Source organism: Impatiens glandulifera, chromosome 4, assembly GCF_907164915.1.
Source record: "Impatiens glandulifera chromosome 4, dImpGla2.1, whole genome shotgun sequence".
NCBI classification, from domain to species: domain Eukaryota; kingdom Viridiplantae; phylum Streptophyta; class Magnoliopsida; order Ericales; family Balsaminaceae; genus Impatiens; species Impatiens glandulifera.
Genome location: NC_061865.1, coordinates 19,563,809 through 19,577,255, shown reverse-complemented (window position 1 = coordinate 19,577,255; position 13,447 = coordinate 19,563,809). Strand labels below are relative to the sequence as shown.

The 13,447-nt window shown below is 21.8% G+C and overlaps 1 protein-coding gene across 1 annotated transcript; it reads left to right on the top strand.

The window, feature by feature from the left end:
* Positions 1 to 4,199: 4,199 nt before the first annotated feature.
* Positions 4,200 to 6,453, top strand: LOC124934897 (homeobox-leucine zipper protein HDG1-like). The gene is made up of 6 exons (XM_047475390.1): positions 4,200 to 4,742; positions 4,938 to 4,961; positions 5,044 to 5,247; positions 5,339 to 5,513; positions 5,654 to 6,003; positions 6,103 to 6,453. The coding sequence occupies exons 1-6, from the start codon at positions 4,200 to 4,202 to the stop codon at positions 6,451 to 6,453; spliced, it is 1,647 nt and encodes a 548-aa protein (XP_047331346.1).
* Positions 6,454 to 13,447: the final 6,994 nt, after the last annotated feature.

Genomic DNA, 13,447 nt, shown 5'->3' with positions numbered 1-13,447 from the left:
TCAGGAGGATATCGTTTATGTAACTGCATCCAAGTCTGTCAAAAACATTCAAAAGTAAGTTCCCGAAAATTAATTTAGTATCGTTACTCATTTAGTTAGGTTTAACTAGAACATGATTTAGTATTCATAAGTCAGGATTTTCTACTTATTTAGTTAGGTTTATACCGAACATTGTCTACTTTAGTTCGGTTTTTCCAACATGATTTAATATTCCTAGTCATGATTTGCTACTAATTGAGTTATTTTTATGCCGACATGGCATACTTCAAGTTAGATTTATTTGAATAAGGCTCATTGATTTAGTTAGGTTTATCCCGGTCCATTGATTTAGTTAGGTTTATCTTGAACATGATTTAGTATTCCTAGTCATAATTTGCTACTGATTTAGTTAGGTTATCCTCAACATGGTCTGTTTGAAGTTATATTTATCACGAACACGACCCATTCATTTAGTTAGGTTTATCCCGAACATGATTTAGTATGGCCGTGTTCGGGACATTTCATGTACAAATAAAACATAAGTTTTCAATTATGATGCATTCCATAATAAAAATGTCCCAAACATGACACTTTCATGTTCAAATAAAATTTGAATTTCCAATTCTGCTGCATTCGAACATGAAAAATGTCTGAACATGGCAATGATTAGGAAATTTTTATTTTCAAATAAAACTTAATTTTTATGTTTAAATAAAAATTAGTTAAAATAAATAATAATATATTATATTAGTTTGGAAAGAATCTCAATCAAAATTATATTGAATTATTGACCACTTAACTTAACCCAATTTGGAGATCCAATTAATAACTATATTAAGGAATTAAGAAAATTTATAAATTTCGCTAAGAAAGGATGAAAATTTTTTATTCTATTTTTTATAAATATTTCATTTATATTAAAACTGAAAAAAAAATCGTTTAAGCATAAAACAAAAATTGACATGGAAAATAATAAAAATAAGAAAAAAATTGTACTTAATGAGTTATTTAGCTCGTAAATCTTAAAATGAACAATTAAATATTTTCTATAGTATATAATGTGTTCATTTTCTGGTTTATAATTGTATTGCAACAATTAAGTTATTAATATTTTTTTAAAAATAATTCATAAAATTTAATGAAATAATATTTAAATTTGAATTGATTTAAATTTTAATATTGTATAAATATAAAATTAATTATTTTTTATGATTGAGTAAGACTTTGTTTATATTAAAAAAATAAAAATGTTTTAATTAAACTAATTTTAAATTATAAGTCAGTTTATATGTCTAAATAAGTGTGTTATAAAGATATTTTTTTTAAAATGAATTAAGGAAAAAATATATAAATTATTTTGTTATTTTAATGTCATGATAAATTTGATATATGTAAGAAAGAAGAAGAATATTAATTTTTAAAATTCATATATTTTGATTTACTTTTAAGAGAAATGTTAGATTTATGAACTAAGTTAAAGAATTTAAGAATTAAACTCATATAATAAATGCAAATATATATTAAAATGTAAATTATTTTATTTAATATTATAATTAAATGTACATTAAAATTTTGAATATAAATAAAAATCTAAAAATATTCTCATTATGACATTTGATGATATTTCCTTATTAAATTAAATATGTATTTTAATTCATATAATTAATTAAAAATATATATTAAATTCTAAAGTTATTATAAGTTCCATAACGATATTTAATGACTTTAATGAAATTAAATAAAAATATAATCCATTAAAACAAATGAAACAAGTATATAATCCATTTTATTTATATTCATACCAAATAATTTTTTTATAATTAATTTATAAAATAAAATTCATTATCTTCAAAATCTATATATTGTCTATTCTTTTACTAAGAATTCACAGAATTAAACAAAAAACATTTAAAGAATTATAAGAATTGAACTAATAAGTTCTCAACAATAAGTGAGAACAATATTACTCATTCAAGCTATAATTTCTTCTTGGCAAAAGATAAGCTAATAAAACTTCTTTAAAGATTGTTTACTAATAATAAAAAATATCGTTGTTCACACATTCATAAAATAAAATTATTATAATTATACATTATTTAGTCTTTATAAATTAATTTACAATCTTTCAAATAGAATACTCTTCAAGTATTCACTTAAAATTGCTTCAAGTAAATTTAATGATGAATTGTATCAAAATAAATTTCACACAAAACTCAGAAGGATTAATAATATTGTAAAATTATTGTTTGAAAGTTAAGGATAACATGTTAAGTCATTAATAACATGAATAATTTTAAATGTTGGTACTAAAACTATCACAAATATTATTATGATAAGGAAGAAATATGATAACTACACATCTCCCTACTACGTACTTTATAATATTTTTTTTTCGGTTTCACAAATAAATTTCACAGCTCAAATTAAATATCTAAGTTCAAAGAGAGACACGACAAACAAAAAAATAAAATATTTAAAATACAAAAGTGAAAACATATATTATTTCACTAAAAACTTTCAAAATCAATATTGATAAGGCGACAAATAACGTAAATTAGTATCGATCTCATTAAAGCGTATATACTAGTTAGAATATTGTCACTTAAACATCCACAGTCAAATAAACTTTTACTTTTAAAAGTGGATACAAAGTAAATGAAATCATTATTGATAATACGACAAACAACATAAATTGGTATTGATCTCATTAAAGCGTATATACTAGCTAAAATATTGTACTTAAACATTCACAATCAAATAAAATGTCAACTTTTAAAAGTGGATACAAAGTTCATGAAATCAAATTCAACCAAATTCAAAATTCAAACTCATCACGTCACTGTGGTTTTATCAATGAAGAATCATACACTAAAAAATATTTTTGAAAGTTTAAAAAGCCTTTAAAAAATATATATTATTTTTTAATATATTTTCAAAAAGTTTTCTTAATAAAAATTGAACTTAATTTTTATTTTGTGTATATGAAAAGTTAATAAACTTTTTAAAAGTAAAAACTGTAAAGAAAAAAAAGTTATTTATTTTTCATTTTTTATTATTTCCATACCTAACATCCTACAATATTTGTCAACTGCACTTAATATATATTTTTTTAGTTATACAAGTATTATATATCTATAAATTATATGAAGAAAAATATTTGGGTAGGTAGATAAAAGCAAAAATATTACTATAATGAGATAGATAGTCAACTTGGGTTCCTTTCCTTTATATATAACAAAAAACATCGAAGAGAAGAAGAAGATCATTCACTTCTCTCTACCAAGAAGAAGATTAGAAGAGCTTTCCTCCAATGTAAGTTAACATTTTCTTATATTTTTATGTATACCAGCTGAAAAATAGGTCATCTTCCTCTTTCTTTTCTTTTTTTCATTTTCTTGATTATTGACATCTAGACAGGAATTGTCAACATCATAAAACTAGGGTATCACATTTTATTTAGTGTGTGTTTTAGGGTTTTCATTTCAACTTGGTTCTGATCAATGATTGATTAGTTGGATCTAAATTTTGATACAGACTAGCTAGGGTTTTACATTTTAGTATTTGTGTGTGTTTAATTGAGGTTGAATATAAATTTTGTTACATAATTCTGAGATCATTAATCAAGGCCTTACATGAAATGGAAAGAATTGAAGAATTAGAGAATGATAATAATAATGAAAGGAGGGGTTCAAATGAGAATGGCATAATACCTACAAGGAGGAGGAGGAAAAGTAGATCAAATCATAGAAATACGGCTTCTCAACTTAAAGAACTTGATAAGTAAAAATCTCTTTCTCTTTCTCTTTCTCTTTCTCTTTCTCTTTCTCTTTCTCTTTCTCTTTCTCTTTCTCTTTCTCTTTCTCTTTCTCTTTCTCTATTTTTGTTCATGTAATGTTGATAAATGATTTTGTTCAATATTAGTTTGTTTAGAATAAATCAACATCCTAACGGACAACACAATACGCGAAACTGGGTACAAGAATATCAGTGAAGAGTAGACAAATTCAAATTTGGTTTCAAAACAAACGATCTCATTTGAAGATAAATAATAATATAAAATTGATATAACCGTAAATTGTGATGATAACATCCTATATATAATATTTAATTATTTTTGGCATTAAAAGTATATAATAATTTATTTTGTACAGGCACGTTTAGAACGTCATGAAAATAATCTTTTCAAACAAAATAAGTCAAATATTCAACTTGAAAACCAAATGTTGAAAGAGTCGTTAAAGACTTCTCTTTGCACCAAGTGCGACGGATCAAGGAATCCATCTGATCACAGCTCTATGGAGGAACAACGTCTGAGACTCCAGATCCACCGTCTGAACGAGGAATTAAGCAAGATGACAGGGCTAGCACAAAGATGCCTTGGAAGGCCAATAATGTCTTTTGACCTATCAAACTCCGCTCCCATTGGACAAGTACCAGCTCCTCTTCCTCCTGTTATGCCAACAATTTCCTTAGCAGGAGACGTGAGCCAAAACCAGTTAGAAAATTCACCATTTCTCAAGCTCGCTGAGAAAGCAATGGAGGAATTGGCTAAACTAGTTAGCATAAACAGTCCTCTATGGACACAGACCGGATGCGAAGGAGGAGGAGGTGTCGTGGAAACTCTAAACCTAGAAGAGTACATCAAATCGTTCCCTCCTTGTTTAGAAACAAAGCCCAACAAAAATTCTACTCGATATGCCACTAGGGCATCCGGCATTGTTGCGGCCAAAAGCTCGTCCATCCTTAATTCCTTAATGGATGAAGTAAGTATATACTAGTTGTTATGGTTCTATCTTTCTATATTAAAAAAAAAAGAGAGTATATACTAGTTCTTAAAACCATTTATTTATATATCAAATAATTTAACCATTTGGTTTCTTGTGTTCGAGTAGAATCAATGGACAGATTTATTTCCATGCATTATTGGTAAGACTTCTATCATAGATGTCATAATCCAGGCAGGCAACAGAACCTTACAAATGGTAATTTTGTTATTACAGCGTTTTATCAAGCTTTAATGAAAATTATATATGATTAATTGTTTTTTTTTCTTCTTTTTTGTAGATGGATGCTGAGCTACAAGCGCTATCTCCTATTGTTCCTGTTTGGAAAGTGAAGTTTATTCGATTCTGCAGACAGATTGCAGAGGGAGTGTGGGGAATGGTGGACGTGTCGATTGAACATTCCCATGAAACTAGCTCAATTGTTAATTGTAGGAGGTTCCCTTCTGGATGTGTTTTGCAAGAAATGCCCAATAATTTTTCTAGGGTAAGTATATTATTAAAATGTTACCACATATAATAGAAAATTAGTAGTTTACGTTTTCTTAGTATTGATTTTTGTGAGGGATGTTTTTCAGGTCACCTGGGTGGAGCATTTGGATTACGAAGAGAACGAGGTTATTCATCCGTTAGGAGTCATGAGTTGTAGTTCGTCTTTTGGTGCTCAAAGGTGGCTTGCCTCACTTCAAAGACAATGCCTATGCTTGGCGATAATCTCCACTCCTCCAGCCTCCACTCAAGATCAAACTAGTGGTAATATTTGTATTCATTTCCTCATGGTTCTTATTGTCATGAATTTGAGTTTTCACAGACAAATCATTTACACAAGTTATTATTAGTGTTAGTATATAATAACTAAGACTCACTTGATCAGTGTTTAGTTCTTTTCTCAGGGATGGTTAGTCAGTCCACTAAGACTAAGAGAAGCATGGTTAGTATGGCTCATAGAATGGTGCGTAGCTTCGGTTTCGGTTTATGCTCGACTGTGCACCAATGGCAGCTAGTCCAAGCCGGGGAAACCAGGCTGACTATACGCAATAACAATAACATCGATAATCCAGGTGAGCCAACTGGGGTGGTGCTGTGTGCCACAAATTCGGTCTGGATGCCCCTTTCCCATCGATGTCTGTTTGATTTCCTAAGCAATAAACATAGAAGGGGAGAATGGGAGGAGGTACAATACACCATGCCAATACAAGAGTTGGCTCGAATCAACAAGAGCAATGACGACGAACTCAACCGCGTCTGTTTTCTTCGCACGACGGTATTTAGTCTACCGAACAATCACATTAAATATTCATTTATATAATTAATTCTATGTTTATTGTTGTTTGATTGTTAGGTTTTAATTGATAGAAATAATCAAAAGGTTGTGCCTATAGTGCAAGAGACACAGTCAGACGAGTCGGGATCCATGTTAGTGTATGGGATGGTGAACTTACCGGTGATGCAGGTGGTGATGAGCGGCCAGGATTCAAGCTCGGTGGAGATACTTCCGAATGGATTTTCCATCATCCCAAATATCAGAAGGAGAGAATGCGAGAAGGATACATGTACGATGACAGTTGCGTTCCAAATATTGACGAAGAATAGTCCGGGGAATATGAACATCTCGATGGAGTTGATTGAATACATAAACAACTTGATGTCTCAAAGGATTCGGAGGATCAAATCTGCTCTTCATTGTGGCTAGTTAAGAGCGGACCGGATTAAATTAGTAAAGGTGGTGGTGTTTCGGGTTTTAATAATAATTATTAGTTGTATACAAAACTTGCTGGAATTATTAAGAGAGATGATTTAAATTTTCATTATGTTATAAACTTTTATGGAATGGGATATTAAAATATTTTTTTTAATAGGCAAAGAATTAATGAAGAACTAAACACTATTTTAATTTTAAAGTATTTTACTTAGAATATTTTTTCCTTCTCTCTCCCTTAATAATTTAATTCCCTTTTTTCACATTAATTTATTTTTAATATTATATACATTTATTTTTTTTCTTAAATTAATTTTATTTTTTACTTTCTTATATATATTATTTTTTTATTATAATAGGTCATTAATTATTAAAATTAATTAATTATTTACAAGAATCTTTCACTATATCTTTTTTTAATAATTTATTTATTTATTTTGTTGCAAAAATTCATTTTTATATTTATTCCTCTTTTTCTCTCACTTCTATATAATTTTATTTTTTCTCTTTAATATATTATAAATTATATATTTTTTCTTATCAGAAGTAATTAATAATTAAATTCTAACAAATAATTAATTATTCACAATAATCTTTCTTCTTTTTCAATCATTTATTAATTTGCTTTTTCATAATAATTTGATTTTTAAATTTATTTCTTTTTTAGTCTCCAGTGATAATTATTTTTCTCTTTAATTTTTTTTTATATATTTTCACTTATCATTTTTTTTATTATTTTAATTTATACATAAATAAACAATAAAGGAAGGTTTAAATGATAGATTTACTGATTGGTAATGGAAAAGAGAATGAAATGAAATGAGATGTTTACTTGGTGGTTTTGATTCCAAGATATTGATTTGATTACTGTATATTCAGAAAATCATCCAATCCTTTCTAAATTGGGAGGAATGAATCACATTCCGTATACTCGTATACTCAGGAATCATCCAATCCTCTCTAAATTCGAGGAATGAATCACATTTCAAGCGATACATTTTCTCTCACATTATCTTCACTCTCCTATTTTCTTTCTTATAATTATAATTTTAATATCATATATATTTTATGGGAGGTACTTATCCATATCAATTTTATATATTTATCTTTCTTATTTTATTTATTTTACTTATTTTTTTTAATTATTAAGTTTTTTTTATTAAATATAATTAATTAATTAATTTTTAATATGTTTTTTATTTAACTTTATTTATTTAATTAAAAATACAAAATATTTTTTTTATATATTATAATTATTTAAAATATATTAATATTGAAATGTGTACTAATTTAATTATTAATTATTGTTTAATAGATAATTTTATTTATAAAAAATTAAATATTCAACTATTATTTTTATAAATATTTTAATATAAATACATATAATTAATATAATAAAATATTAAATATTTATATTTTATTAAATCAAGACACACTCTAATATTTTATATATTTTAAATAATTATAATTATAAGATAAAAATAATAATATTTTGTATTTTTAATTAAATATATAAAATAGAAATAAAATATTAAAAATTAATTAATTAATTATATTTAATGATAAAAAAACATAATAATTTAATAAAATAAAATAAGTAAAATAAATAAGATAAGAAAGGTAAATATATAAGAAAAAAAGAAATGGTTAAATAAGTAATTTTTGAGTTAATTAAGGAGTGGAGCAGGAGTGGGAATATAAGAAGGGGTGGGAAAAGCAATTTGCATATTTTATAATTATATTATACGTTATTTTATAATCAACATAATAATAAATTTTATTTATTTATAAATAAATAATTTTAATTATTTAAATATTATTAAGGAATAATTTAAAATAAAATTTGAATAATAATTACAATAACTAATAATAACATAATTAATTTTATATAATTAATTTTAAATATTATATATTAATAATAAACTTAATATAAATTAATTAAAATATAAAACTAAAAATAAAATAAAAATTTTATATAAAAAATATTAAAAAATTAAATATGAAATATTTTAATGAAAATTATTATTAAAAAAATTATACCATGTTATAATACATTATTAAATAAAATGTTATATTTAATTTAATGTATATAATATTTGAAAGACTTTGTTTTATATTATTTATATTTAATAGATAATTATTTATTTATAATTAGTAAAAAATTAAAACATTCAACATTTTTTTTGTTATAAGTATTTTTATTTTGAAAAAATATAATTAATATGAAAAAATATTAGATGTTTATATTTTATTAAATTATGTCACTTAAATATTTTATATATTTTAAACAATTATATTATAAAAATAAAAATATTTTATATTTTTAATTTAATAAAATTAAAATTAATCATAATTTTAATAACAAAATTATATTTATAAATTTTCTCTTATAAATCCAAACGATATCAATGATAATGAGAATGATTAAAACTCTTAACCAAACATTACACTTCTATCAATCATACTCATTCTCATTCCACACATCTATTAATCTCAATCCTATTCTCATTCCTTTATTTGAATTAAGCACCCCCTTAAAATATAAGTGGAGAATAAAATGATAATAAAATAAATATTAATTAATTATAAAAGAAATAATTATTGATTAATAATATAGGCTTTTGGATAATTTAAATTTATATGTATTATATATAAATATACAATTAAATATATTGATATATTGATATATATGATTATATATATATATAACTATAAATATATTTATACTATCTATAAAATAATTTAAATTGATGTAAATTCTTTTGTATTCATAAATCTTTATATTCTCTAATAATTTTTTTCTTTTTCTTTATATTAATTGATTTGCAACCCTTATTAATAATTATTTGTCATTCATTTAATAAATTTAAATTTAAATATAAATATAAATTTAAATATAAATATAAATATATATATATATATATATATATATATATATATATATATATATATATATATATATATATGAGTAGTGATAGAGGGAGGGAATTTGGTGAGAGAATGACTTGCCATAATCTTAGCTGAAAAAATCAAATAATTTCCCACTTTTCTCTCTTTTTTCTCTTTTCTCTCTCATTTTCCAATCAATGACACGGTATGTGATATATATATAATTATGGATATATTTATATTATTTTTTAAAAAATAAAAGTTATTATTTATTATATTAAAATATTAAATATTTCATAATTTTAAAAATAAAAATGATATATATATTAATTATGATAGAAAGACATGGTTTCACTATTTTATTTTACGAAAGAATATTTTAATAAAAATAATATTCCTATAAATATAAATATATATATTTAAGTTTTTACATTAACTTTTTAATATTTATTTAATAAATAAATGATCTCACTTCAATTTTTTTAAGGAATTTTAAAATATTTAAAAAATAGAAGTATACCAATAAAAAATTAATAAGATTAATTTAAAGTATATAATGAATGAAATATTATAAAATTATGAATAAAAAATTAAGTAGGAATAAATTTAATTATCATAAGAAATTATATGAAATTGTAATAGGTAATTAATTACTAAATTGTAATGAATAAATAATTATTAATTCTATAAATAAAAATATAAAATAAAAGGAAATAAATATTTGTAAAAATAAAATCTGTAATATATAATTAATAAAAGTGAAAATTAATTTTAAAAAAATGGTTTTAATGTTTTACGAAGAAGCAACTAAAATTATATAAAGGAAAAAGGATAGGGGTGATTTTAGAATAGAGTAAATATAAAATAAAATATTTTTTTACATAAGAAATATTTAAGAAAATAAAATAAAAATAAATATAATACAACCATCACTAATAAAAATTGAGTGACCAACTTAAAACTTTATTTATATATATATATATATATATATATACTATTGGATGATCGAATTAATTAATTTATCTATTCTCTCTCACTAATTTATACTAAATAATTTATTTCTCTTATTAATTATTTTTATTTTATTTTATACTAATTAATGTATTTCCTCACTTAAAAATAATTCAAATTTTAAAATAATATTTCACATTAAATATATAACTCAAAATTAAAAAGAATATGCACATTAATATTTTAATAATATTTTGAATAAAATATAATGGGGTATATTTATTAATTAATTTTTTTTCTTTCTTTCCAACTATTACTTATCTCTTTTATATTAGTTTTTTTTATGACTTTTCAAATTATTTTATTTATTAAATATTTTTCGATTTCTTTTTTATCTTATAATTTTATTTTAATTTATTAATATTTTATTTTTTATTTTTTATGATATATAAATATTTATCTAATATTTTTTATTTTCTATTTTTTATAATCTCTATCCCTTTAACAAACTTAAAGACTTAGATTATCACCGTATTAAACATATTAGTAGTGAGTAATTTTTTTTTTATTTTGGTCAAAATATTATAGTTATTTTTTTTTTAATAATTGCTAATTGCATGTACCTCTTCATAAATTTAGATAAAGAAGATATTATGGAAAAAGGAAAAAAGATTCAAATGAAGTGATTCAAAATAACAACAATGCAAAATCAAGACTCGTCAAATTTTAAAAGGATCGACAAGTTTAAAAAAGGTAAATTCTCCTGAAATTGGAGTGTCGTTTTCATCCGAAGATGAAGTATTGGTTTCTGTATTTCCAAATTAAATGGTAGAAATTGAGACAATGAAATGCGCTAAAAGTCATACCAAAGTATCTAGGTTAAAAAATTTATTAAATTCAAGAGTACTTTCTATTACAAATTGTAAAGCTAAGATTAATATAATTATTCAAGGTGATACAAATTTTTGTAATAAGTGGGGGTATACTTTGAACATAACTATATATTGAACTAGGAAAATCATGATATTTTAAATCTAATAAAGTATTAGATATAGCTACCAATAAAAGATTGGAACTAAATGATGAAATTGTAATAACTTTAAGTAAAAATTTTCAATCACTTGTCTACAGTGAAAGAGGTTGTAGAAATTATATTTCAAAATATTAGAAGATTGAGATTATGGAATGGAGATGATGAAGGTGGTGGTGATCATATTCGAAGTTGTAGAAATTATATTTCAAAATATTAGAAGATTGAGATTATGGAATGGAGATGATCATGAAGGTGGTGACGGTCATATTCTTAATTATTAGTTGTATACAAAACTTGCTGGAAATATTATGAGAGAGGATTAAATATTCGTTATGTCATAAACTTTTATGGAATGGGATATTAAAATATTTATTTTAATAGGCATAGTGCTAATGAACAAATAAATACTATTTTAATTTTAAAGTATTTAATTAGAATTTTTTTTTTTTCATTTTCTCTCTTAATAATTATTCCCTTTCTTTCATATTAATTTATTTTTAACATTATTCATATTTACTCTTTCTCTTATATTAACTTTTCTTTTTTTCCTTTCTTATATATATTATTTTTATAATAACAGGGCAATAATTATTAAATTATAATAAATAATTAATTATTCACAATAATCTTTCTTCTTTCAATAATTTATTAATTCGCTTTCTTTATATTAATTTATTTAGAAATTTATTTCTGTTTTCCCTCTTTAGTGATTATTATTTTTATTTTTATTTTTTTTATATATTTTCACTTATAATTTTTATTATTATTTTAATTATAATAAATAATATATTATATAATTAATAATAGTAAAGGATGGTTTTAAATGATAGATTTAAATATTTAAAATATAAGTGGAGATAAAATAATAATAAAATAATATTAATTAAGGATTATTAAGTGAAATAATTATTGATTAATAAAATATGATCTATTTACTTTTATAAATTAAAATATATTTATATATTAAAATAATATGAGATTTTAGATAAATTAAATTTATTTGTATTATATATAAATATACAATTAAATATATCGATAGATTGATGTATATATATATGGGTATATATATAACTATAAATATATTTTATATATTTATAAAATGAATTTAAATTTGATGTAATTTTTTGTATTCAGAAAACTTTATGTTTCTCTACTGATTTTTTTTTTCTTCTTTACATTAATTCATTTGCAACCCTTTATTAATAATTATTTGCCATTCATTAAATAATTTTTAAATATATTTATAGTGACTATATATATCTATATATATAATATATATATAGATATATATATATATATATTATATAATTATATATATATATATATATATATATATATATATATATTATATAAACATTAACTTTTAATTATTTATTTTCTAAATAAATGAACTCACTTCAAATTTTATTTAATTTTTTAAGGAATTTTAAAATATTAGAAAATAGAAGTATACCAATAAAAAAAGTTAATAAGATTAATTTAAAGTATAATGATATGAAATATTATAGGTAATTAATTATAAAATTATGAATAAAAAATTAAGAAGGAATAAATTTAATTATTATGAAAAATTATATGAAATTGTAATAGGTAATTAATTACTAAATTGTAATGAATAAATAATTATTAATTTTAATAAATAAAAATATAAAATAAAAGGAAATAAATATTTGTAAAAATAAAATATGTTATATATAATTAATAAAAGTGAAATTAATTAAAAATAAATAATGGTTTGAAAAAAATTAAAAATAATATAAAAAAAAGGATAGGGTTGATGTTAGAAGAGAGTAAATATAAAATTATAGTTTTTTTTTTGTGTGGTTAGATAAAGGATAGGGTTGATGTTAGAAGAGAAAAATGGAAGAAATGAAAAAAGGAAAATAAATATAATATATATATATAATATAAATAAAAATCTATTTATGGGAGTGGTGAAATTTTATCTTCTGAATTTAGGAAAAAAAAATGTTGTAGCTACAAATTATTATCTTATCGAAATATTATTAATCGTATAAATAATGTTGTTAAATTTCAAAAATTAACATTCTATAGAGTTATGTTCCTTTATTGTATAAGTTATTAAAGTATAATCGTAAATTTTTTTCTATTCTC

What these genes read in the sequence shown, in the direction of transcription:
- LOC124934897 (XM_047475390.1), top strand. Translation starts at nt 4,200, where the DNA reads ATGTTGAAAGAGTCGTTAAAGACTTCTCTTTGCACCAAGTGCGACGGA. An exon ending in TTAATTCCTTAATGGATGAA is followed by an intron (nt 4,743 to 4,937) that starts GTAAGTATATAC and finishes GTCATAATCCAG; the next exon opens with GCAGGCAACAGAACCTTACA. An exon ending in CACTCAAGATCAAACTAGTG is followed by an intron (nt 5,514 to 5,653) that starts GTAATATTTGTA and finishes TTCTTTTCTCAG; the next exon opens with GGATGGTTAGTCAGTCCACT.